At 40.1% G+C, this 27,736-nt stretch overlaps 1 protein-coding gene across 9 annotated transcripts in view; it reads left to right on the forward strand.

Annotated features, from left to right (window-relative positions):
• STON2 (stonin 2) overlaps window positions 1-27,736 on the forward strand; it is a 154,978-nt gene that overhangs the window by 51,172 nt on the left and 76,070 nt on the right. For all 9 annotated transcript variants that reach the window (XR_012133731.1, XR_012133736.1, XR_012133732.1 and 6 more), the window contains one exon: window positions 11,303-11,500. Coding sequence is in view for 3 of the 9 variants with exons in the window: in XM_037017932.2 (XP_036873827.2) it covers window positions 11,303-11,500 (198 nt within the window). In the remaining 6 variants the exon portion in view is untranslated. The remainder of the gene's footprint in view (window positions 1-11,302; window positions 11,501-27,736) is intronic.

Genomic DNA, 27,736 nt, shown 5'->3' on the forward strand with positions numbered 1-27,736 from the left:
CCAAATGAGAGCGGTTTGAGAGATGTAGAAACTTTGCATTTCCTAGCTGCATTATTCTTAGTTTCTCTTTCAAGGGAAATATTGGAGTTTTATCTAACAAATGGTAGAGAGCCAATATGAAAAAACAAATAATTAAAATAGCTTTCTTTCTGAGTATCAGAGTCTTTTAGTATGTGGTTTTAATAAGCTTTGTTAACTAATGAATAGATACAAAGAACATATTTAAAATGCATATCAAATCGTAAAGAACAACAGTGCAACCATCACCCAGATAGTAAATAGGATATTGTCATTACCCAGAAGCCCCCAGTGTTGTCCCTCCCTACAGGAGGATGATCTCATCCTCCTCCTTCCAGACATTCTCCTCACTCCTTCCTATAGCACCACCTTCCTGGGTTTTATCATAATAACTGCATTACTTTTCTTAACAGCTTTACTACCTACACATGCATCGAGCATGGTATAATTCAATCTAACCCGTTTTTGGGCTTTTAAATGGACTGATACTGCATGTATCATTTCATAGCTAACTCCTTTAACACATTTGTGAGATTTTTCCATGTCATCACCTGAGCTACATTTCCTTTAGTTTTTATTGCTGGGTATTCCATGATACTGATAATGCTATAATTCACTTATCCATCTATTGTTGATGGAGTTGTTTCTACATTTTGGCAGTTAAGAATGTGCTTCTTTGTGCATTTTTGTTTTCCCTATAAGCATTCTAAACATAGGTCCTGGTGAACACGTGCAAGCAGTTCTATTGTATAAAAAGTTGGAACTGAACTGTTGGGCTGTAGGATGTTTCTCACACAACCCCAAGCCCCTGTCTAAAGTGGTTCCAATGTTCTCTCCTGGCAGCCACATATAAAAGATGCTGCGGCTGTTGTTCTTGCCGACATTTTGGATTGTCGTATTTTTCCTTGAGTTTGTGGGGAGGCAGAGAGAAAGGGAAGGGGGAAGAGTAATGGTATCTCATGTGGTTTTAATTTGCATATCCTAGATTAGTAATGAGGTTGAGCATCTTTTTTTTGTTTTTTTGCCATTTGGATTTTTTCTTTCATAAAATACCTATTCAGGTATATTTTTGTTGGTGCTGTTCCTTTTTCTTGCTGATTGCTAGGAGTTTCTAGTGAATATGATGTGTGGCAGCTATATATCCTACATATGATGTAGGATGGAGTTGGGGCTTTTTTTCTTTACATATGGTGGCTTGTGGTGAAAAGAAGTTCTTAATTTTAATGATATGAAACTTGTCTTTTATGCTTGGTGCTTTCTGTATCTTGGTAAAGAAGATCCCTACTCTGAAGTCAGGAACATATTTAGTTGTATGTCTTCTAAAATATTTTTTCTGTAGCTTTTCACATATTGATATTCAGTCCACATAGAATTGATTTTTTCCATATGGTGTGAAGTAGGAGTCTAATTTTATTTTCTTCCATATTGCATTTTCCCAAAATTATTTCTATTGTTTTATTCATTTTTAATGTATGTTTATAAATACATTATTATAATTCTGCCTCCTTCATATCAAATTAGTATGATTCTGCTTAATAAACTTGAGAAGTATCTCCTTGGATGCCACGTATGTCTTTTGTTAGATTTACATGTATGCCTTGCATTTTTTGTTGCTATTACAAATGCTATCTTGTTTTGAGTTTTGTTATCTAAATATTTCTTGCCAGTTTTCAGAAAAGAAATTCATTTTTATATATTGGTTTTTTAAAATCACAAGTACTTTATTCAAATTATTAACTTGATAACTTATCAGTAGGGTCTTTGTGTTATCTATGCACACAAAAATATCATCTGCGATTACTGAGTTTTGTTTTTCTCACTCTTTTTCACTTCCTGCCTTACTGTACAGGCTGTGGTCACAAACGTGATGTTGAATGGAAGTGGGGGTAATGGGCGTGGTCAACTTTATCCGAACCTCCAAGGGAATGTGTTTCAACCTTGCATGATGATTGCTGAAGGGTTCTGGGGTTGCCTCTACTAGGTTTAGGTAACCTTTGTTTTTAGTTTGCCAAAAATTACTACCACAAATAGATACTAAAAAATTTATTCAGTGCTTTCTCAATATCCATTATGGTATCAATATGGTTTTTATTCCCTTAATATATTATTGTGATGAATTACATTAATTGACTTTGTAATGCTAACCTACACATTCTTATCAGGGCAATATTACCCCAGCAAAGCTAAAAATCGTTCTTAGGAGCAAAGAAATCTTATTCTTTTTATGTGTACAGCATGGGTATATATGCTGTACATCATAGACATATATCTGTGGTATTTAAATTTCAAAAGAAATTGATAAATTGGACCTCATTAAAATTAAAACTCTTGCTTTGCAAAAGACCCTCTTGAGAGTGTAAAGAGACCAGCTACAGACTGGGAGAAAATATTTGCAAACCACATATCCAAGGGACTAGTAGTATCTAGAATATATAAAGAAAACTCAAAACCCAACAGTGAAAAACTAAACAATCTAATTAGAAAATGGACAAAAGACATTTTTCACTGAAGAGGATATATAGATGGCAAAAAATAATGTGAAAATATGTTCACTATCATTATCTATAAGGGAAATGCAAATAAAATGACCTATCACTATACACCTATTAGATGACTTAAAATAAAAATAGTGGTAATACCAGCATGGAGAAGACAAGTAATGACTCGATAACATCTTACTATGCTGATGGACAGTGACTGCAGTGCAGTGGTGGTGGTGAGCTTGATAATATGGGTGAATGTTGTTCATGTACAACCTTCATAAGATTGTATATCAAGGATACCTTGATTAAAAAACATAGTGATAATACTAAATACTAGTGAGGATACAGAGAAATTGGATCACTCACTACCGCTGGTGGAAATGTAGACTGTTATAGTGACTTTGGAAAACAGATTGACAATTTCATATAAGACAGAAACATGCAATTACCTTGTGACCCAGAAGTTGTACTCTTGGGCACTCATCCCAGATAAATGGAAACTTATGTTCATACAAAAACTTGTACACGAATGTTTGTAGCACATTTATTCATAATAGCTAAGAACTGAAAACAGCCCAGATGTCCTTCAATGGGTGAATGGTTAAACTGACTGTGGTTCATCCATACCACGAAATTCTTCACAGCAATCCAAAGGAATGAAGTATTGATGCATTCAGCACCTTGAATGAATCACAAAGACATTATGCTGAATAAAAAAATGCCAATCCTAAACGGTCTCATACTGCAGAGTTCCACTTATATGCCATTCTTAAAGTGACAAAATTATAAATATGAAAAACAAATTAGTGGTTTCAGGGGGCTAGGAACAGGACATGAGGGGAAGAGGTGAAAGTGGATATAAAAGGGCAACATGAGGTATCCTTGTTGCACTGTTCTGGGTCTTGACTGATAGTGGATACATACTTTATGTATTGATAACATTACATAGAACTAAACACACACATGTGCACATACACACACACACAAGTACTTATAAAATGTTAAATCTGAATAAGTTTTTGGATTGTATTAGTATCAATTTCCTGATTTTGGTATTCTACTGGGGAGGGGGTAATTAGGGAAAAGGGAGAGGGCGATTAGGGAAAAGCATGTAAAGGAAGCCTCCTTAGAGAGGCAATAATGAAAACAAGTTGAGAAACATTCTGTTAGACCAACCTTGCATTCACTAGATAAACCCAATTTATTCATGATGTAGTTCTCCTTTTTCATAAGTCATTAGATTCTCTTTGATAGTAGTTTATTTTGCATTCTTACATCATTATCCATGATTAAGATTGACCTGTGGTTCTTATTTTGGATAAGATAGGCATATACCTTGTTTAGGCTTGTACTTATACATGATTCAAAATCTGACAAAGTTCTAATGTTAGGAAATGCTAACTAACCTCATAAAATTGGTGAGGTACCCTTTTCTCTGTACTCTGGATACTTGATGGAAAATTGAAATATTGCTTTCCTTTACAGTTTGGTAGAACTATTCTATAAAATCACCTGGCCTGACATTTTCCTTGTGGGAAGGTTTTAAGGACTAATTCACTTTATTTGATTTCTTGGACAAGTCAGGATTTTAACTTTCTTCTTAAATCAGTTTTGAAAAGTTAATTTCCTAGAACTTCTACAGTTTTATGTTTGTTTTTGAATATTGTGGGCTAAAGACCTTCATTATTTCCCTTTGCTCCCTTCTTGATATATGTAGCATTTATAATTACCCTTTTTCATTCTTAATGTTATTTGTACTCTTTTTTCTTGATCTTTCTAGACAATTTTTCAATTTCATTAATCTCAAAGAATCTTTTTTCTATGTGTGCTTTAAAAATTTTCAGTATCTTATACTTTTATGTTTATTATCTCCTTTTTCTGTAACATTCTTTCATTTATCTTGCAACTCCTTTTGTAACTTGATAAATTGGAAGCTTATTGTGTTAATTTTCAGTTCTTTTCTAATAGGAGCAATAGAACAACTTTCTGATAGTACTGCTTACCTACATTCTTGAGGTGTTTACATATATGATTTTTTTATTATTGTTTGGTTCTGGATATTTTCTAATGTTCATTAAGATTTCCTTGACCAAAGAATCATTTAGAAGTATTTTTCTTAATTTCTAATTTTTCAAGTTGTCTTCTAGTTTAGATAAATGGATGCTAATTATCTTGTTAACTTGTTTGGATAACCAGGTACTTCGTTATATTGTGATTAGTGTTTATTGAGTGTTTGATACTAGTTTTTTGTTATTTGTTAAAACTTGCTTTGTGTCCTAGCATGTGGTCACTTACATAAAAGTTGTGGATGTGATTATGAAGAATAGGCACCTGTTGAGTACATTATTTTGTTTATAACCATTAGATTAGCTTGTTCATTTTGTTGTTTATAACTTCTGTTTCCTTGGTTATGTTTTTGTCTGCTTGTCTATCAGTTACTGAGAGGGGTATATTTAAAAGTCTCCCGTAATGAAGATGAGTATTTCTTGCTTTCTGTAGTTCTGTCAATTTTTGCATTATAATTTTGAAGCTATGTTTTTAAATATGTACAACTTCAGAATTATATTTTTCTGATGAATTAAAATTTTTTATCATTTATTGTAACCTTCTCTAGTAATGTTTTTTCCTTTAAGTGTCCCTGTATTCTATAATGTATCAGGTTTCTTTCCATTAATATTTTCTCTTGCCTGGCTTTCCCATTCCTTTACTTTCATCATTGATGAATTTTTGTATTTTAAATGTGTCATTTGTGAACGTCATATTGGATTTCATTAGTTTATTCAGACTGACAGACTTTTTTTTTCTGGCCCATTTAGTTCATTTATATTTATTATAAGTACTGTTTCTATTTCTATAATATTGTTTCTTTTTCTCATCATTCTTTCTTGGTTGTAGTTTTTGTCTGTTTAAATGATTTTCCCTTGTTCTTCAAAGATCTCTTCACTGAGTAAACAATCTTATTTGATAGGTATTTCTGTCAGCCCATTGAAGTTTGAATTGGTTTCTTTTGCAGTTGAGAAGGTGGTAGTCTAATCATCATTCCTTAGAAAGTAATCTTATGTAAGACCTTCTTTTTGTCTTTGGTCTCATGTAGTTTTTTTTAAATTGATTTTGCTATCATTAATCTACAATTACATGAGGAACATTATGTTTACTAGACTCCCCCCTTCACCAAGTTCCCCCCACATACCCCATTGTAGTCACTGTCCATCAGCATAGTAAGATGCTATAGAATCACCACCTGTCCTCTCCGTGCTGTACAGCCTTCCCCATGTGCCCCTCCCGCCTCACATTATGCATGCTAATTGTAATGTCCACTTTCTTTCCCTCCCCCTTATCCTTTCCTTCCCACCCATCCTCCCAGTCTCTTTCCCTTTGCTAACTGTTAGTCCATTCTTGGGTTCTGTGAGTCTGCTGCTGTTTTGCTCCTTCAGTTTTTTCTTTGTTCTTATACTCCAGAGATGAGTGAAATCATTTGATACTTGTCTTTCTCTGCTTCGCTTATTTCACTGAGCATAATACCCTCTAGCTCCATTCATGTTGTTGCAACTGGTAGGATTTGTTTTCTTCTTATGGCTGAATAATATTCCATTGTGTATACCACATATTCTTTATCCATTCATCTACTGATGGACACTTAGGTTACTTCCATTTCTTGGCTATTGTAAATAGTGCTGCGATAAGCACAGGGGTGCATATGTCTTTTTCAAACTGGGATGCTGCATTCTTAGAGTAAATTCCTAGGACTGAAATTCCTGGGTCAAATGGTATTTCTATTTGGAGTTTCTTGAAGAATCTCCATACTGCTTTCCACAATGGTTGAACTAATTTACATTCCCACCAGCAGTGTAGGAGGGTTCCCCTTTCTCTACATCCTCGCCAACATTTGTTGTTGTTTGTCTTTTGGATGGTGGTGATCCTTACTGGTGTGAAGTGATATCTCATTGTGGTTTTAATTTGCATTTCTCTGATGACGACTAGTGATGTGGAGCATCTTTTCATGTGTCTGTTGGCCATTTGAATTTCTTCTTTGGAGAACTGTCTGTTAACTCCTCTGCCCATTTTTTAATTGGCTTATTTGCTTTTTGTTTGTTGAGGTGCATGAGCTCTTTATATATTTTGGATGTCAAGCCTTTATCGGATCTGTCATTTATGAATATATTCTCTCATACTGTAGGATGCCTTTTTCTATTGGTGGTGTCCTTTGCTGTACAGAAGCTTTTCAGTTTGATGTAATCCCAGTTGTTCATTTTTGCTTTGTTTCCCTTGCCCGGGAAGATATATTCATGAAGAAGTTGCTCATGTTTATGTCCATGAGATTTTTGCCTATGTTTTTTTCTAAGAGTTTTATGGTTTCATGACTTAAATTCAGGTCTTTGATCCATTTCAAATTTACTTTTGTGTATGGGGTTAGACAGTGATCCAGTTTCATTCTCATACATATAGCTGTCCAGTTTTGCCAGTACCAGCTGTTGAAGAGGCTGTCATTTCCCCATTGTATGTCCATGGCTCCTTCATCATATATTAATTGACTGTATATGTTTGGATTAATATCTGGACTCTCTATTCTGTTCCACTGGTCTGTGGGTCTGTTCTTGTGCCAGTACCAAATTGTCTTGATTACTCTGACTTTGTAGTAGAGCTTGAAGTTGGGAAGCGAGATTGCCCCCTGCTTTTTTCTTCTTTCTCAGGATTGCTTTGGCTATTCAGGGTCTTTTGTGGTTCCAAATGAATTTTAAAACTATTTGTTTCAGTTCATTGAAGAATGTTGTTGGTATTTTGATAGGAATTGCATTGAATCTGTAGATTGCTTTAGGCAGCATGGCCTTTTTGACAATATTAATTCTTCCTAGCCAAGAGCATGGAATGAGTTTCCATTTGTTAGTGTCCTCTTTAATTTCTCTTAAGAGTGTCTTGTAGTTTTCAGGGTATAGGTCTTTTACTTCCTTGGTTAGGTTTATTCCTAGGTTTTTTATTCTTTTTGATGCAATTGTGAATGGAATTCTTTTCCTGATTTCTCTTTCTTTTAGTTCATTGTTAGTGTATAGGAAAGCAACAGATTTCTGTGTTTTAATTTTGTATCCTGCAACTTTGCTGAATTCCGATATTAGTTCTAGTAGTTTTGGAGTGGAGTCTTTAGGTTTTTTTATGTACAATATCATGTCATTTGCAAATAGTGACAGTTTGACTTCTTCCTTACCAATCTGGATGCCTTGTATTTCTTTTTTGTGCCTGATTGCCGTGGCTAGGACCTCCAGTACTATGTTGAATAACAGTGGGGAGAGTGAGTGTCCCTGTCTTGTTCCCGATCTTAGAGGAAAACCTTTCAGCTTCTCACTGTTAAGTATGATATTGGCTGTGGTTTTGTCGTATATGGCCTTTATTATTTTGAGGTACTTGCCCTGTATACCCATTTTGTTGAGAGTTTTTATCATGAATGGATGTTGAATTTTGTCTAATGCTTTTTCAGCGTCTATGGAAATGATAATGTGGTTTTTGTCCTTCTTTTTGTTGATCATGTAGTTTTGATGTCTACTTGTGGAGTTATTTTTGGTTACCGCATACTGGAGATGGCTCGGGATTTCTAATCTGACAAATAAAATCTTTCATAAATTCTGAGAAATTCTCAGCCAGCATTTTTTCAAATATTCCTTCCCTTTCTCTCTTTCTTCTTAGGAACTCAGATTAGATATCTATGAGATCCTCTCACTCTGTCCTCCATGCATTTTAATCTTTCATTTTTTCATCTTTCTCACTATGCTGTCCAATACATTTTGTATTTATAGTAGTATTTTTTCTTTTCCAGAAGTTCATTTAGTTCTTTTTCAAGTCTGCTTGCCCCTTTCTCATATTTCAGTTTCTTTTATTTTATTTCCTTAAGCATATTAAACATACTTATTTTATGCCTAATAATTCTGTTGTTTGAATTCTTTGCTGGTTTGATTCTGTAGGCGTCATCCTTACCTGCCTCCACTCTCTACCCCACACACCTTGATGGCTTTTGGGCTCTTGTTCATAGTAACTTGATTTCTTCCATATTTTGTGATGTAATTATTTATGGTTTTTGCTTACCAGGTGCACACCAACTGAGGAACATTTTTATTGGAAATGCTGGTTTTAAGGTATCTCCTTCCAGAAAGGATTTGTATTTGTTTTTTCAAGGTGCCTGAGTTTACTACCAACCTGGAAATAATTCAACTATGTTCTTAGACTGGAGATTTTTCAGACCACACAAGTAATTTTAGCTGCAAACCCCTTTGTAAAACAGTTAGTGGTTATAAATTCTCAGGCAACTTTTTCTTCTCTGCCCTGCACCCAGGCTTAAAGCAGACAATTTCTTTGCTATCCTTAGCTTGGGAGTCGGGTTTATTCCTAATTTACTCATTAACTGAGCCCTTTGGGAATTCTAGCTTTATGCATCAGATCTTCTATTAAATTTCCCACCTTGGGTTAGCCCGAGTTTTTTTTCCCTTTCAACTTTCTCATGAGAAATTAAAAAAACTCAAACTCAAAAGTGTCCTTGGTTTGTTCAAAATCCTCAGGGTGTTAAAATCAGGCGTGTGCTCTGCCTCCCCTTTCTGGGTTCCACCTGGCCTCTGATAATTCTTTACTTTTTTGCTCACCCTGTGAGAAACATATTTTAAATAATGTTATTACATTTAACCTACTGTTTTAATTTTATTTCCATAGTAGTTTAAACTGTCTAATCCACTATACCATGGGACATGTCAGTCCCATAAAAGCTTTGACAAATTCAGCTTTGGTTTTGGGTCTTTTTGGTTGTTTATTCTTCTCTTTCAGTGTTTTGAATTTTTTCTCTGTGTGGGAGTTTTATAGGTACAGGTTTAGTCTTAACAGTCTCTATGTTATGGAATGCTCTGTGGTGCTTCTATTGACATAACCAACAAATATTTATTGAGTGCCTGCTTGCACCAGGCTGCTCGAATATGTGCAGATTATGTCAGAGCTGAAAACAAGACCCAAAGGACTGAGAAAGAAACTTTGACCTTCCCCCTAAAGCCAGAAAAATAATTTAGATGGAGGAAGTGCTCCAGGAAAAGCGCTATCACCATAGATAACCACATCATAATATAACCCATGGGTGGTAGACAGGGAGGAACATGGCAAAGTCTGTTGGTTAAAATTCCTCTCTGTGTCACATTCTTTCTGTGTGGCTCATTTACCAAATATTTACTCTCATATTCCTGTGAATTGCTTCCCTTTTCCTTTGAAGTTGCAGACCTCTAGCCCCTTCTCCTGTAGTTCAGGATGACATATATATGTCATCTCCCTGTCTTTGGAATCTCATGTCTGTGTGGATTCTCCCTAAGTATGTAATTAAATTTGTTTTTCTCCTATTAATCTGTGACATTCCTGTACCTTGGAGGGTAGAAGAAAATTCTTCCTCCTTAACACACTGTTCTTGGAATGGGAGTATAGAAATGGACAAAATGGACCCCAAATCCCTGCCCCTCAAGGAACTTGATTACTACTGAGGAAGACACTGGATATATAATATATTAGATGGTGACAATGCTAAGGAGACATACAGCAGAAAAGGGGGTTTGGTATTCAGGAATACCTGAGAGGGGGACATTTTCAAAGAAAAGGTAGTGTGAGCTGTGAGTACTCAAGACAGAGACAAGACTGTATGTCTTATAAATCCCTACAAGAGTACAGAATGAAAACTCTGCAGTTTCATATTTGTACCATGTCACAAATACTGCTGTTTATTCTTTTTTCCCTCTTGAATATCAATTTTCTCTTCCTGTTTCTCAACCCAACTCTGTAATTTTGATTATCCAGCCAGGAGAACCAACTCTCTATGTTCTTGGATAAGGTACTTAACGTCTCTGAGTCTGTTTCTCCTTGTGTAAAATAAGACCATTGCCTATCTCAGGACCGATGGGGGAAGTGAGATAACATTTGTACCAGTTTCTGATATTTCGTGTGTCCTCAATAAATGCTAATTTCTTTCTTTTAAATTCCTCCTTTGCTGCCCACACCCTTTTCAGTACTTGTTTTCAAAATGCATCTGTAAATTTGTGGAAGTTTCTTATGCAACACCATAGAGAAACCATTTGGTAGGAAACTAAAGACAAATGAGAAAACTTGATTTTTAAAAAAGAAACTTTCCCAAGTGCTTTGGTAAGGCTGAATTCAGTGCTTAGGGTTCAGGAGAGAAAGCCAAGCCCTGTACATTTCCCTCTTAAAGGTGTTTTTCACTGTATCCCACATCAGCAGCCCCTGTAGATCTCTGCTTATATAGCAGGCTGCAGAATCTCCAGTAACAGTTGAACTCAATGGCAGGCAGAGGCATATCGCATTCGTATGGAGTACTAATGCGATATGTCACATATTTTCTCATACCCCTTAACCCAATGGAACTCTCCTTTTCTCACTAAGTTAGTGAGTTCTCTTGAGATGGTTGGCTTGCTACTGAAAGTGGAAGAATTGTGAGGGTAAAGGGAGAGCTGCAGGACTGGGTTTGAATGAAGCTGAAATCTAAGTTTAGAAATAAAAATGGAGCCTAAAATCACTCATACTCTCTAGTGAGATTTTCTTTGCTTTGAGGTCATGAGGCCTCAGTTGCATTACTGGTTTTGATACCAACTCGCCGAGGGGTCTCCATCAATTCACTTTCCCTGTCTGTGTCATGAACGATACTTTCTACACTTCCTTGCCTTGCACGGCTGTTGAGAGCTCAGAGGATCTGAGCAGCATCAGCGTAAGACAAGCACTAGAGAGAAACAAAGTTCAACTATTTACATTGTATGCATTTGGTTTTGGTCTGTTCCCAGCCCTACCATTGGCCATGCCCTGCTGGACCTGCCCTTCCTTCGACTCCCTGGGGAGATGCCCTCTGACCTCTGAGAGCAGCTGGACCACACATTCTGAGGACACCAGTAGTCCAAGTTTCGGCCCCTCGTACACAGATCTGCAGCCCATCAATGCTGAGGAGCAGCCAAGTGGCAGGGCTTCGGGGGCCGACTCAACTGGTAAGATGGAGAGCGGAGCGGTACGAGGGAGCTTGGCAAGGTCACTGTGGGCGACTTGCTACTACTGCTGAAGTCTCTGCAGCCAGTTTTGTTTGCAGAATGAGTTCAGGTGTGCTCATCCAGTCAAAGAGCTAGAATATAAAGCAGTTCAAAATTGTATTATGAAAAAACACATACACAGATTGGCTGACTGCTTGGCAGGTCATTGATATGGGAAGGCAATTGACAGTTTATCTCAATGTGTTATTTTATGACTGGTACAAATACTATTCCCTGTCACTTAATTTTCTCCTTGGATAAGTGAACTGTATGTACTATGCACAAGGCTGAATCTTTTATCCTACTGCCCATGCATCTTCGCTCTTCAGCAGGAGGGAGGTAGTTTTAAGCAGAGAAAAGGGAAATGTTACATGAAGCAGAATGAGAATCAGGATTCAGCCACTGTGTCCAGACTGTAGATCATGTTGCAGTTACGTTTATTCTGTGGTGCCTGGATTGAGCTATACATCAGACTGTAACCTCGCATGGTCTCATTTACTACATGTCTAGTAGGCGTAGGATGGCTGGCTGCTGGCTGGCTTTACAGGTGGAATGTGGGCCTGTCAACAAGCACTTTTTTATGGGTTTAGTTTACAGTGGCAGTGGGGCGATGTGGTATGTGCTTGGAGTTTTGGTTATTTGGACCAAGAGATTATTTTCCCTTGAAAGTGAGAGAGTTGCTAGTAGTTTCTCTGTGGGTGAGTTTACCCAGTGTGTGTCCTGCAATATCTCTTTCTCCTGCTCACCAATGTTGTTTAGCAATTTGTCTCTGAATTGCTTTTCAAAGTTGAGTACCATTCATCTTCATGCTGTGTGCTGTTGGGGGTTCTACAAGTAGAAAGAAAGATCCCTCTTGTAGACTAAAGGGTTCGGATGGGATTTGGTTTTGTACTTGGCAATGCTGCAGAGAACCTACTTTATCTATTTTTCTCTCTACATGAGCCACAGTTTTTTACAGCATTTTGTTTTCACAGACACTGTCAATTCTGGTTGTTCTCCATGGCTGATATTCTGCTTTGTGGCTAAAATAGGTCCCTGCAACCATCAAAAGCTGAGATAGTTAGGAAAAGAGGCTGTGTTTGCCTCCCTCTTTGCCTCCCCCTGCTCTCAACCTCCTGTCCAAGCCTCCCTGTGGAGGATGTGTATAATATATTGGCTGAGACACACTGACTCTGGAGCCAGACTGCCAAGAATCCCTGTTCTTCCATTTACCAGCTGTGTAACCTTGGGCAGGACCCTTCATATCTTTATGACCCAATTTTCTCATCTGAAAAATGGGGGCAATAGGAGTACTTACCTAACCAAGTTGTTATCAGCTCCAAATGAGACAATGTATGTAGAACAGCTTACACAACATCTGACACAGAATAAATGATCTGTTGGCATGAAGTTTCTTTGTTCTCCTGTCCCAGGGCTCCTGTTGTTCTAGAGGTGGAGGCAGGCTCCTCACTGCAGGAAAAGTCAGGATCTCTAGGCTCAGGCTGTTTTTTCAGTGCGCCCCCACCCCCTACTTAGGTGACAATTGCTTTAATTCCTAGAGGTACAGTGATGAAAATCAGAGTCATAGTCTCAACTGGACATTATCAATCTGCCTCCAAAGATTGTAATTATTTTTAGTATCTCCCTTTTCTAAAGCCGTACTAACAGTCTTACAATTCCTACTGGAGAAACCTCCTCCCCTGTTGATTTGGTCGGGGTCTGGCAGGAAGCAGATGGCACTCTCCAAAGGGTTTATCTGAAGAGAGTTTAAGGGAAGGACTGCTTATGGAGGCAGGGAGAGCTAGAATCACAGAAGAGGGGCTGCCCCACAGGTGCTATGGCTATAGAAAGGCAGAGCCGCTGCTGGAGATTTGACGTCGGGAGAGGGTTGGAATAAATGCCCAGACCGGGCACTGGGGCTTCCCATTGGCAGATCCCAGCCAGAAGCCAAGGTCACAGGCCCTGGTGAGACAGCCCCAAGAGGTCAGCCAGGAGGCCACAGAGCAGAAGAAGGGTGGAGATGGAATGGGGGACAGGGGTGGTGGTGGGCAGATGGGGAAGAGACAACAGGGAGCCTGCAGGGTTGCTCCAGAGAAGAAAATGTGAAACCAAAACTAGAGAACGAGTGGTGCCCTTCCTCTCTCCTTCAGCAGGAGGCAGTTTCTGTGGCCACCGGAAGGCTAGACGTGTGGCTTTTGGGCACCATCCTCTTTTGCAGAAACCGTGCTAATCAGAGCTAGCACTTATTGAGAGTATGCTGTGTGCCATTAGATGTGTATTCTCTCTGGCCTTGCCGAGGATCCTGCAAGGCAGGTATCATTTTCCCGTTTCTAGTTGACCTTGAGTCTGTGGGAGGTTAAGAAGCTTGTCTAAGGGAACACCGCTAAGCAGTGGATGAAGCTGGATTTCAGTCAAAGTTCCAAAGCCTTTTCCAGGGGTTCCCAAACCTGGCAGTGTCCCAGAGGCATCCTTGTTATCAGCTTGTTGTGTACAGATGGGTTAAAGGATGCCTGGAAGTATACATACATATATGGGGTTTATTTTTAACCTAAATGGGATCAAACGAATTTTTTTTTTTTGAGAGGGCATCTCTCATATTTATTGATCAAATGGTTGTTAACAACAATAAAATTCTGTATAGGGGACTCAATGCTCAATGTACAATCATTAATCCACCCCAAGCCTAATTCTCGTCAGTCTCCAATCTTCTGAAGCATAACGAACAAGTTCTTACATGGTGAACAAGTTCTTACATAGTGAATAAGTTCTTACCTGGTGAACAGTACAAGGGCAGTCATCACAGAAACTTTCAGTTTTGATCACGTGTTATGAACTATAAACAATCAAGTCAGATATGATTATTCGTTTGATTTTTATACTTGATTTATATGTGAATCCCACATTTCTCCCTTATTATTATTATTATTATTATTATTATTATTATTATTATTATTTTGAGAGGGCATCTCTCATATTTATTGATCAAATGGTTGTTAACAACAATAAAATTCTGTATAGGGGACTCAATGCTCAATGCACAATCATTAATCCACCCCAAGCCTAATTCTTGTCAGTCTCCAATCTTCTGAAGCATAATGAACAAGTTCTTACATGGTGAACAAGTTCTTACATAGTGAATAAGTTCTTACCTGGTGAACAGTACAAGGGCAGTCATCACAGAAACTTTCAGTTTTGATCACGTGTTATGAACTATAAACAATCAAGTCAGATATGATTATTCATTTGATTTTTATACTTGATTTATATGTGAATCCCACATTTCTCCCTTATTATTATTATTATTATTTTTTTTTGAGAGGGCATCTCTCATATTTATTGATCAAATGGTTGTTAACAACAATAAAATTCTGTATAGGGGAGTCAATGCTCAATGCACAATCATTAATCCATCTCAAGGCTAATTCTTGTCAGTCTCCAATCTTCTGTAGCATAATGAACAAGTTCTTACATGGTGAACAAATTCTTAGATAGTGAATAAGTTCTTACATGGTGAACAGTACAAGGGCATTCATCACAGAAACTTTCGGTTTTGATCACGCACTATGAACTATAAACAATCAGGTCAAATATGAATATTCATTTGATTTTTATACTTGATTTATATGTGGATCCCACATTTCTCCCTTTATTATTATTATTATTTTTATTTTTAATAAAATGCTGAAGTGGTAGGTAGATGCAAGATAAAGGTAGAAAACATAGTTTAGTGTTGTAAAGAGAGCAATTGTAGATGATCATGTGTGTGCCTGTAGACTATGTGCTAATCCGAGCTAGACAAGGGCACTAAAACATCCATGGATGCAGAAGCTTTCTCTCAAAACAGGGGGGGTGAGGTTCTAAGCCTCACCACTGTTGATCCCCAATTTCTCACCTGATGGCCCCCCTGCGACTGTGCCTGTCTTAGGTTGTTCCTCCCTTGAGGAATCTTACCCGTCTCTGGCTAACCAGTCATCTTCCTGGGCCATACAGGGAAATGTAAAGTTGGTTAGTGAGAGAGAAGCCATATTGTTTGAAAAGGTTAGCTTTTTACTTCTTTGCAGATTTATACCCTGTGGCTTCTATGCCCAGCACTTGTCTCGAGGTATCTTTACCACCTGGAGGAATTATGATGCTCGGTAAATTCGATATGAGGCACGAATTCTATTTAAGGGTTGTAATTAGGAAGGAAGAAGAAAAGCTATAGAGGTAGCATATGGAAGAAAACATGGGAGGATTGATTATTTCTTTGCCATATCTTCTTGTATAGTACCTTAAGCATGTATAGGTTTTAAACTACTAACTAACTTGCGCACACATATTAACATAATAGGAATATGGATCAAAGGGATTTTAAATAAGATATACAATAGGCAGAGCTTGAGGAAAAATTTCTTGTTTCCTTAACATGAGTGCTTACAGATAACTGCTGTGTGCCTGTAGCATTGTGGTATATAAATGAGTTTTCAGATACTCTACTTAGAAAAGATATGTAATGCTGTAGTCATTAGGCAAGAGCCCAGCTTGGCTCAGATGCTGGGGCACCTCCATCTGGTCACGCTAGGGAAGTTTTCCTTTGCATGTCACTCCACCACTCTCCCTGGCCCAGTGGTGGCAAGCAGGATGCCCCCAGGGCCCCAGGAAGATGAGAGGCAGAGAGGAGGCCAGTGGCTCCGAGTACAGCTCCCAGGCCTTCTCAGTGCAGCCCCAGAGGCTCTCTTGAATGTCCTGACCTGTACAGTCCGGGTGGAGTTCTGGTTTGAAAAGCCTTTAACTTATGCTCAACTCCAGGATAGAAGGATAATGAGGAAAAACAAGGTTTAGGAGAATGACCAAATATTTCTAAACCTGTGGCATTTATCTGCCTACAGTGCGGGGATTCATAAATGCTTTCAGTTACGCTACTGAGGGGGTCAGAGAAATCCACACACACAGGGAAAACCCCCAGTGAGGCAACGACCTGTCTGCCCGGCACCAGGCCCATGGCAGCAGCCAGCCTCTGGGAGAGCCCGGCTTGGAGGCTGAATGATTCAGTCTGGGTGTTACTCCGGGGGTGGGGGGGGGAAATCCTGGGGCAAAATACATTTGAAACCGAAATCAGTCAAAGGGAGAAGTAAAGTGGGAGAAATCCGTTCATTTCTTACAAGCAGTCGTCCACTTCTGCTCTCCCACATCTCTCGCCACCCAGCTGCAGAAGAAGTGACCCCACCCAGCCTCTCTGGCCCAGATATGACCTCTGCTCGCCCTTGCAATTAGCTATTGATATGGAAACGGCTACTTCTCTCCACTCCTTGGAAATACGTAATTGATATGGGGATACACTAAGGCCAGGCTAGAGATTCTGGAGATACTGCAATTTTACCCACACAGGGTAAACTGAATCCTGTGAGGCTGGAGCAGATTCTCATCTTTCTCTTCTTTGGGCACATCAACTCCTTAAAGCTTCCTTTCCTCATCTATGAAATGGGGCTGAGTGTCCCTGCCCAGTCTGGGCAACAAGAACACATGTGAAGATGTTTCATACAGTGCAAAGTGCTGTAGGAATTTTTTTAAAATCCTAATAGCTCTGTGCCTTATTCCCCTTTGATATGATGAAACAAGGATAATATTGCCTACTCCTTTATTGCCCTAAAGAGAACTTTATTCTCTAAAGAGAATATAAAGATATTCATAATGGTGTGACGTCCGAGAAGGGCTTTGCAGTTCTTAGAAGCAAGCCATGGGTCAGTGTGGAGAGGCGCTAGGTGAAGTTTAGTATGATTGGTTTCTGTGCCAGGGCTCAGGACTCTTGGGAGGAGCTGCCTCCGGAGACTTTTGTCATTTCTCTGCACCCTACCCCCACACCTTTTAGCACTTAGAGGGAAGTAGAGGGTGAAGAGGAGCTGCAGAATTGCGGCCGCATAGGAGTGCGTTCCCTCAGCTGGCCAGTCTCGGCTTTCCCTGGTAGTGCACTGTGTGAGGATGCCCTGAGCAGGAGCTCTGTGCTTTCTCTCCTGTTCAGAGGCATTTTGGTGGCCCAGGCCCCGCCTGTTTCCCTTGGCCCTGTGCCCTGCATGGGAGTTCTGCAGGGGGTTGGCAGCCCTGCAGGGGAGTCCTGATTCCCTGCATAATTATGAGGAAAGATGCTGTGATCAGCCTACTTTTTCTTCTCATTTTCTCACCAAGGGGACAATTAGGAGGAAGAAAGCGAACAAAACCCCTCACCTTGCTTAAGTCAGAGTGTGGGGCAGAGCTGGGGGGCAGCATTATGATTACTCTGGGGTTCAGCTCTCCTGAGCAAATGGCATGGGAGCTGGGAATAGCCAAGACCCCTGATATCACTTCCTCGCTCATCCCCTCTCTCCCCAGGAGCCCCTTTGCCTAGACAACAGGTGCACCCTGTCACCTTGACTAGTCAGAGTAGCTCTGTAATGCCACTAGTTCTACAAGGGTTAATGAACTGTAAGAGTGCCCAGAGAATAAAAATAAGCCTTTTGTCTTGGAAGTCCATGGCAAGAGAAAAACAGAAATGTTTACAGGAGCCCAAGCTGCTGTTAAGGGGTGGGCTTCCATTTTTGTTTTCTTTTATGTACTAGAGAAGTGTAGATGGAAGTGTAGGGTTGGAATGCTCAGGCATGTATGCAAACTGAGGAATGTCAACACTGGAGGAAGCATATAGTGGGAGGTGAGTAATTGTCTGTTGAATGGGTCCTTGAATGAAAGGGGTGAGCTTGCCTGTGGGGAGAGCCATCTGCATATCAGACATTTGAACCCCATTTGGGTTTAAAAGTCCAACATGTCCTCCATGTGTGTTTCCAGAGCAGCCCAAGCCCAAGAAAAATGAGGATGCTGGGGGGGCAGTGTGTTAGTTTATGCTGTGCCCCCTCTATTAAAGATTCATAGCACATGTTAGCTTATTAAAAGACCTTGAAAAGTCCTGAAATAATATATACGTATGTATGTATATGTATAATTTATGTATGTCTATGTATTACGTATACATACACACACATAGATATTTATATATGTATAAAAAATAAATTTAGCCTCCCATTACATACTGCCTACCTGGTCAGATCTCAAGGTACAGAAACCCTAACATACATAAACTGGCAAAGTTGACTTGGAAGTACATGCCACTGCTAAAGTGTTGGGAGGCCTGGGAAACCAGAAAGAATTTTTTTGATGAACTTGCCCAGTTTTACAAAGTTAGCCCTACTTTGTCTCAGGCTCTGCTATCCCTCTTGGCCTTTTTTTAAATCTAGATTCAGTAGACCCATGACTACATTTTGCCAGACCTTCTTTGTACTTAAACCCTCATGGGTTTTAAAACAAATGTAGGCCAGATGTTCCTGATTCATTTGCATTTAAGTGATCACAGTAGAATTCTACCAGAGCAGTAGGATATCCCCAAAGATTCTGGACACATTTTTTTTTCCCCTCAAAAACAGGTGTTTATGCTGGGGAAGAAAGCTATGGACTCAAGATCTCGGTTTTTGTGAAAAAAGTTTTTAGATGCTTAGAAAGTTTCTCTTGGCATTATTGGTTAGGAATAGTCTGAGAGCATCATTAGGGCTGCATGTCTCCTTACAAGATAACACGTTTCTCTGCTTCCTGTTTTGTCATAATCCTCCTGCAGCTGATAGAACATGAGGCCAGAATCAGGGGCCCAGATTTCCAGTAAACAGTGATTATCATTGTGCATGATGGGGTTGCAGGGGCTTCTTGTCCTTCTTAAGGATATTTGTATTTTATGACTTTTTTTTACTGTGAGTGTATATTGCTTGAAAGAAAAATAAGCTAACTAATTTTTTTTTAATTCTTTTACCTTGTTGTAGATATCAGCAATATTCATATTATTCTTCCTGAATAATAGTCTCCTTCTCAAAATCAAAGAACAGTAGAGCAGATTTTTTAAATCTAAAACACATCCTTTTTCTCTTCCTTAACAAATGTAAATTTGTCCTCATTTGTGTTCTTAGGATGCCCCAGGTTCCTTGATATTCTTGTCTCCATTAAGTTGTACATTTTGGATTTTAATCAGTATTTTAAAAAAAGAAAACTCTAATGATTGCTTTCTTTCAAGGTTCTCCAGAGAGGCTCTAAAGTTTCTCAGAAACACACATGTGTATTAAGTAGAACTGATATTTTACCAGTCATTGCCAACACAAAAAAAGAGTAAGTTATATGGTATTTACCTATGAAGAACTGATAATCTGCAAATGGTTTTTTGAAATTGAAAGGATTTTTATATATCACTTAAAAATAGTTTCTATTTGTAGAATATCTACTATGTGCCAGGAATGTGACACATACACATGGTCTCATTTAATCCTCACAAATCTTAAAAAAAGATTTTTACTATCTCACTTTATGGATGCAGAAACAACAGGTAAAGAGGTTAAATGATTTGGCCAAAGCCACACCACTGAAAAGGGTAGTGTGGGGATTCAACCCCAGTCTCTCTCCTTGGCTTGCCCACCTCGTGCCTGGTACAGTGAGAGGCTAGTGTGTATGAACGCAGTGAGCCGTGGGAAGTGGTTGCAGAAAGCCTTCCGCAGACCAGGTGTATTCCCTGGGAGCAAAGTATAACCTCTCTTTGGCTTTTATCTCATTGAATGGCAAGGCCTTCTTGGAAGCAAGAACCACATCATAATTCAGTTTATATTCCCAGCGTACTTCCGGCACAATGAAATTACGCCTTTGTTCTTTGTGGAATAAATGAACTGTTCTGATGGGGTACTGGAAGACTCCCATTCCCAAACCTATTTTCCAATTGCCAGGGCTTCAGTGCATTTGCTAATTGAAATGTAACTTCAGGATGGGGAAGAATTGAAAGAGAACAAATCGGTGCAGCTAGTATGGAAATAAGACTCTTATCCGTATTTTCAAATGTTAGGCAATTCTCCAGCAGCCTCCATCTTGTTTTTCCTGTTCTTATGGGGGGAGGTTTCCTGTAATCTTTTAAATGTTTTTACAAAATTGATGCATGTGGATGTGTGTGGGTACAGTGGGGGGTTGATCCCTAAGGCTGGGCTTCTCAGAGTCTCCCTTACCCTAAACATCCTTTGAGCAAAGCAGCTCTATTTTGTTTCCCTACTTAGTTACCTCAGGGAGTGCAGAGATGGAGAATTGGGGGAAGCTTTTCTGTGATCCTGAACTAGGTTCTTGTGCTTGTTGAACCAATTGTGAGGAGAAAATCGGAGAAAAGAGTGACAGAGTTTAAGATGCTGTGTTCCAAACAGATGATCTAAATTATATATTTTGGAACCACTTAATAAAAAGCCTGTGGTCTCCAACCAGAGATTTTGCAAGTCCCTTTCAGAATTAATAAGGCACTAATCCTGAAGGGGAGGTGACAACAGTATGCCTTCTATTGACTACCTTCTGTGGTGTTCTTTTAGTGTTAGGATCCTTCTCCTATAGGTGATGGCACCCATGCTCAGAATCCCGCATTGGTTAAGTGACAAAATTAGGATTCACACTGCGGCTTGTTAACATCATGCAGCTCTGCCTCTCCTGTGGCTGAGCTCTCTGTAGGGACCATTTTCTGCATCCAGTTCATTGGGGCAGAGTTAAAAATGTTGTGTTCTTCATTTCCTAGCAAGTGATCAAGACTAGATGTTTGGAACCACTTAGAATCCAGAAAGTCCATGAACTTGGATGATAGATCACTCTTGTCTCTCACCTCTAGAGAGGTTAGTGAAACAAGCATTTCTCTTGACTGGGGATGTAGACACCAAAACACATATGTTAGCAGTACTCCTACTTAACCATCAACAGAAAACACAGATTTTCCCATAACCCATTATAGTTATGATGGATATCTCAAAACACTACTTACCTCATTGCTACTTGGAAATCACTGCCTTTATTGGTTAGTATTAATGGTAGAATTAACCTGTTGCAATAATGCAGATAGCATACACGGTGGCCTGGACTAAGGGACTGAACCAAGTTGGAGGAAACTAGACAAATTCAAAAGATGTTTAGTATTTAGAATGCACAGAATCCCAAGCATACTGTTCCTCCTGTTATGCTTCAAAATGGTCCATCTCTATGCCTCTAACTCTTGCTTTTTATCCTGAATAACTCTTGTTCCTCCCACATGAGAAAGTCTAATGATTGAGATGAAATTCAAATGATGTTACTCATATAGAGTACCTTGCTTTGTGCCAAGGGTGGTCCTAAAGACTGGGCATTAGGGGTAAACTACCCTGGGGGGCATTCTCTTCCTGGGCAAACTCTAGGTCACAGTCTGTCTCTCCCCTGTTCTTCCAATGGACGCAGGGGTCTTTGCATGTTGCCTCTGTCTGCCTACCAAGCTCAGGTCCTTCAGGGCAGCAAAGCACCATGCCTGGGACTAAGGAGGTGTCCAGTGAATGTTTTGAGTTACATCTATCTCCATTTTTTTGCCACATTGTGTCAGCATCCTGCCCTGGCCTCCCACCTCAGAGAAAAAGAAAAGCTTGCCTCTAAATATCTTGGTCCCAAGTACTCAAGTGTAAAAATGAGAATTGAGAAAAATAGAAATGAGTTCCTCTGGTCATAATCTTGAATTATTTTGCTGAATATTTATTAAAATATTTACTGGATATTTTAAATAATAGGTCATCAAATTCACCTGGGAGGGATGGACTCACCCACTTTAAGTAGTTTTCCAGGTAAGTTGATAGAACATCACTCATGTAAATGAGATTAGAATTGGTCACTACAGCTCTTGTGCAAACCAACATCCAGCAAAATTAGGCTTTAAAAGAATTAAGAATAATGCTTTTTTTAAGATAATAAAATGTTAACGTGAGCTACCAAAATATCAGTGGACATAAAATGCTCAAACCACAGTGGCTGACTGTCTTGCCAATGGGTCTCAGCCCCAGGCAAGTTTACTATGGATTCAGTGTGACCAAACTAATGGCAATAGAACATTCTTGGGGCGAAAGGGTTATAGCCAACTTTATTTCCACCATGGCAGACTGTGGGAGGTTGGGGTTACTATGGCCTGGATCCTTACTGAACTTAAACCACCTGATGATGTAACTGGCCTGTTGCTAGGCTACTGCTTCCACACCTTTAGGCAATAAGCTATTATTGCACTATATAGAGAGCTCAGCCCAGTGCTCTGGGCGGAGGCAGAGACACTAGTGATCGACCTATGACCGGGAGAATAAGCTGGGTAAACCCTTTCACCCCAAAGAATGTTTTGCTGTCAAATTCTTTGGTCACATAGTGAACTTGCCCAGGTCTGAAACCCATTGGCAAGACACAGGTCAATAACTAGAATCCCGTTCACTCAGAGTGGGACTGCAGGCAGCAAGCCAGTCTCTGCCTCTGGGCTTCTCTACCTACACAGCCGTCCTCTGGGCCTCTCTACCCGCACAGCCGTTCCAGTCTCTTTCCTCGGCGCTGCCACCACTCCAGCCTCTTCTCTGCTCTCCTGCAGCCTTGCAGCTGTGCTACTGTGTTGCCCAGAGCGCTGGGTGGGGCTCTTTATATATAATCAACAATGATGCATTGCCCACACATGTGTAGTGAGCTAACCAGCCAGGGTCAGGTGAGAATCCTGGCCACAGGAACCTTCACTTTATCCACACTGACACATAGTGTTCCCTCTAGTGAGGCACTGGAAGCCTCTGAAATAGATGTCCTCTTATTTGACCTAGGATTGTAGAGGTTGATGTGGATACAGCAGTACATTGCTGTTGACTATATATAAGAGCACTGTCCAGTGCTCTGGGTGACATGGTGGCAGGGCCACTCAGCTGCTGCATGGATGCAGGGCTACAGGAGAGCAGAGGCTGGAGTGGTGGCAGTGCCAAGGGCAGAGACTGAGACGGCTGCAGGGCCAGAGAGGCCCAGAGGCAGAGACTGGCTTGCTGCATGCAGACTCGCTCTGAGTGGATGGAATTCTAGTGAGTGACCTGCCACTGTGGGAATAAAGTTGGGTATAAACCCTTTTATCCCAAGAATGTTCCATTGTCATTTCTCAGTCTCATTGAATCCATAGTGAACTTGCCAGAGGCTGAAACCCATTGGCAAGACAGTTAGTTGATTTGGACTCTCTATCACAGACCTTTAAAGCTAGAAGAAAGTTGAGAGATTATTTAGTTGAATATCTCCATTTTATGGGTAAAAAGGCCATATTATTATTTCTTCATAATCTCTTAAACAATCCCTCTTACCTGGTTTTACCTCAGGGGCATGTCTTCCTTCTATTCTTAAATTACTCAGTGTTTAGAAAAGCTCCTTGTTAATGTTTTATTAATATAGGATTTCTTCAAAAATGGGAGTTAAGTCTTCATGCTTGTTTCAAGGGGAAGAATGAGTTCACAACTTAATGATGGGTCAAGTGAGAAAACACATCATACCACTATAGAAGGCAGCCAGGAGCATCAAGACTAAATTCATGGAGGCATCTTGCAGTTCGTCAACAGTGCTCCACCCAGGGTCGCGATGTCAGCCCCTTCAAGTGATAGCAACAAGGTGCCTGTTGGCTCTTGTGCTGCAAAGTGGACAGTTGACTTTCCTTCATCGTGTGTGGAGTGCTTGTGTGTACTATTTACTAGGGCTGCCACAACAAAGTACTACAGAGTGATGCTTAACCGACAGAAGTACCTTAAATGACAGAAATGTATTTCCTCAAGTAATTGAGTAAATAACTCCTACTAGAGGCTAAGAGTCAGAGGTCAAGGACTCAGCACACTTGGTTTCTTCTGAAGCCTCCTGTTTCTTCACATGGTATTGCCTCTGTGTGTGTCTGTGTCCTGATCTCTTCTTGTAAAGGTGTTCATACTGGGTTAGGGCCCACCCAAAATACCTCATTTTAACTTAACTACCTCTTTAAAGACCTTATCTCCAAATACAGTCACATACTGAGGTACTAGAGGCTAGAGGTTAGGATTTAAACATCTGAATTTCTGGGATGCATACTTCAGCCCCTAACACTATGCAAACACAATTAGAAGTCCTCTCCCTTCTGCCAAGATGGGGATAGGTTACAGTCAGATAACCATAGATAGTCTTTCTGGAGCCATCATTAGCAGTGCCACTTGATATAGAACCTGGGTTTTGGATCTGATGCTTCACTTAGAGCCTGCTTCCCACAGCTACCATAACGAGAAAGGAAAGGAGTTGTTTATGCTTAAATAACCCCCAAATTTAGTCTTTCCCCTTGCTTATCTACAAGATGGGTTAGTCGTTCACCCAGGGGCTGATTTATCCTGCTAGACTAGTTGGCTTACATGCCAATTCAGATTCATTAGGTTGGTTCACAAAAGCAGAAAGGCAAACAAGTGATATGAAAAGATGATTAAGCCCCATAGTCAGTTGTGCAGATTAAACAGTAGTGTCTGTGGGACTGGTAAAAGCTTAAATGAATGAAAGTATATCTAGTATTAGGAGAGGAGAGTTGGGAATTTACATGCAAAGATTGTGGAATGAACTTTCTGGGGGGCATTCTAGCCATTGGTGTCAGTTTAAATGTTATATTCTTTAACTATTAGTTTATCCTAGGGAAAGAATTAGATATGTGCCCATGTGTGCAATGCAGCACTGTTTATATTAGTAAAAGGAAACAAACCCAAATACCCAACCAAATGATCAAGTTAAATGGAGTCCTATGCAGCCATGAAAAGTGCCCCAATTATACTGTTAACTGATAAACATAGGCTACACAATAGAATGTATAATAATTTTGCTATATTGGCCTATATATATATATAGTTTTGCTATATTAGCACATGCATGTGCACACATGGTGTGGGTACATCACACTATCTACCAGTTCTGTTTCTAAATATATAGAAGAAGTTTGATAGGGTATATGTTCCAAACTGCTAACATTGGTTATCTTGGGAAGAGTGAAGGACGTTCCTTAACATCTGTTTCTATAGGATCTGAATCATTTATAATATTCATAGATCTCTCTAAAAATCAGAAAAAGATAATGACAATATTTCCATTTTGAAAATTAAATATGTTCTGGAGCTATTTAAAATTTTCTTTTTTTAAAAAATTTTTTATTAAGGTATTATTGATATACACTTTTATGAAGGTTTCACATGAAAAAACAATGTGGTTACTACATTTACCCATATTATCAAGTCCTCACCCATACCCCAATGCAGTCACTGTCCATCAGTGGAGTAAGATGGCACAGATTCACTATTTGCTTTTTCTGTGCTACACTATTTTCCCCATGAGCCCTTACACCATGTCTACTAAGCACAATACCCCTCAATCCCCTTCTCCCTCTCTCCTAACCCACCATCTCACACCCCTCCCCTTTGGTAACCACTACTTCCTTCTTGGAGTCTCTGAGTCTGCTGATATAAAAATTTCTTTTATGATAGATGTGTGTGTTTGGGGACTGGCCTATTTGGGGGGTGAGTGCTGGGCCTTTTTGCTGGAGGGGGGCACTAGTATTTCAAATACTGCTGTCATGTACTTGCGTTTAACTTTTCACTGACATAATGCTGATTGTTTACTCCTGGTAGGAAGCTATACATAGCGTAACTGAAAGTAGTATCTTCTTGGTTGCACAGACCACAAACACCAGCTCTGCTATTTCCCTGCTCTCTGCTACTCAGCAAATTATTTCATGTCATTGACCTTTAGTCTCCTTAACTGTAGAATGGAAATACTAATGATAATACTGAGCTTGCAGGTTTTTTCTGAGGTCTACATGAGAGCAGCTATCTAAAGTTCCGGGTCTAGAACCAGGAGTAGCCATTATGATGAGAGCAATATAATGTAGTTTTCAGAATTCCTCAGATTTTAGAGCTAGGATTTAGGCTGTTGGAAGAACATCTCTTAAAGTTGTGAAAAAACAACTAAACTGAACCCCAAGGAAGTTGTATTTTATGTCCTTGGCTAGTTTTTATAAACTGCCTCTACTGAAAGGCAGTTTCTTAATTCTTCCAGCTCCCATTGACTGAAGGGTGGGCTTGCTCAATCTGTATGCCTTGTGAAACCTTTGTGTCCATGGCATTTTTCTGCAGAATTGGAATTAGGAAGAAAAGCTTCCCTGAGAAGAGATGGGAGGGAGGCTGGTGGGGAGAGGGAGCAACTGCCAGGTTTACTTTCATGAATTGCCTCCTCCTGGCTCCTCCTCACGATTGGTTTGTTTGTACAAATTAGTTGCCTCAAGCAACACATTATTAGTTTGAGCCAGAATGTATCCCGGGAGACTTACTGCTTTCCCTTTGCCAAGTAATTGTCCTTTTCCCGCAGAGGATTCTGGGTTTGTGGGGGCATTTTCCACTTTGGCAGATTTCAGTCCAATTCTTCCCTTTCACTGAGCGTTGGCTATTTGCAAGGTACTAGGTCATTTCATTGCATTTAGAAAAGCAACCGATTGTGAGCTGTTAATTGTTTTCAATTCTGGATATTTCCCTTCCTCTCTCAACCCTCAGTACTGGTTTCCAAGGAGAGAAGATTATATTATTGGCTAAAACATTTACTGTCCTACCCTATGATGTAGGCCCTCCCCACCGACCCCCCACCCCCACCCCCCGAACAGTGTGATATTCCTGTCCCATTGATGTCAGGCTTGGCCACATGAATTGCTTTTTGGCCAGTGAAATTCAGGTAGAAGTAACACTTCCAGGACAGATTTCTACAAGCTTCCATGGCCATTCCTTTTTCCCTTTATCCAAGTCATCCACATGCCACCTTCAGACCCTGGCTTCGACCTGTTTTGGTGCTCTTCTGGCTTCACCTGTCCCCACTCCCACCTTCTAGACCACAGCCCATGTACCCAGAGTCCTCTGCCCAGACAGCGGCAGACCCGCCTCCCAGCCTCTTCCTGGACCTGTGCACACACGGGCAGCACCCCAGGCCTGCAGGGGCAGGGAATAGAGCTTGGACTTGTGAATAGGGGTAGCCTTCACTGTGCAGGTGGAGCAGGGGAGGGGAGGGGCATGGGCCTCAGGCCAACTGCCACTCCTCCCTTCACGGTGATGGTTCTCGGAGCTCCGAGGAGTCCAGGAAGATGCAATTCCATCTTGGATTTATGGGTTGTTACAAACATCTATTGGTTAAGGAGGATAGGACATACTCTATTTAAAGTATAGTCTGGTCTACACTTCTAAATGCTTAGACATAGATTCTGTGAGCCTGCATCTGAATTCCTAGGGCAGCGCTCCAGATGAGTGATATCCACCAGGGGCTGCTCTTCCAGCCTGTGCTCTCCTGGAATGACGGGAATTGGCTGCAGCTCATTCTCGACAGGTGTTATGGGAG

This window comes from Manis javanica, chromosome 8, assembly GCF_040802235.1.
Source record: "Manis javanica isolate MJ-LG chromosome 8, MJ_LKY, whole genome shotgun sequence".
Classification (NCBI taxonomy): Eukaryota; Metazoa; Chordata; class Mammalia; order Pholidota; family Manidae; genus Manis; species Manis javanica.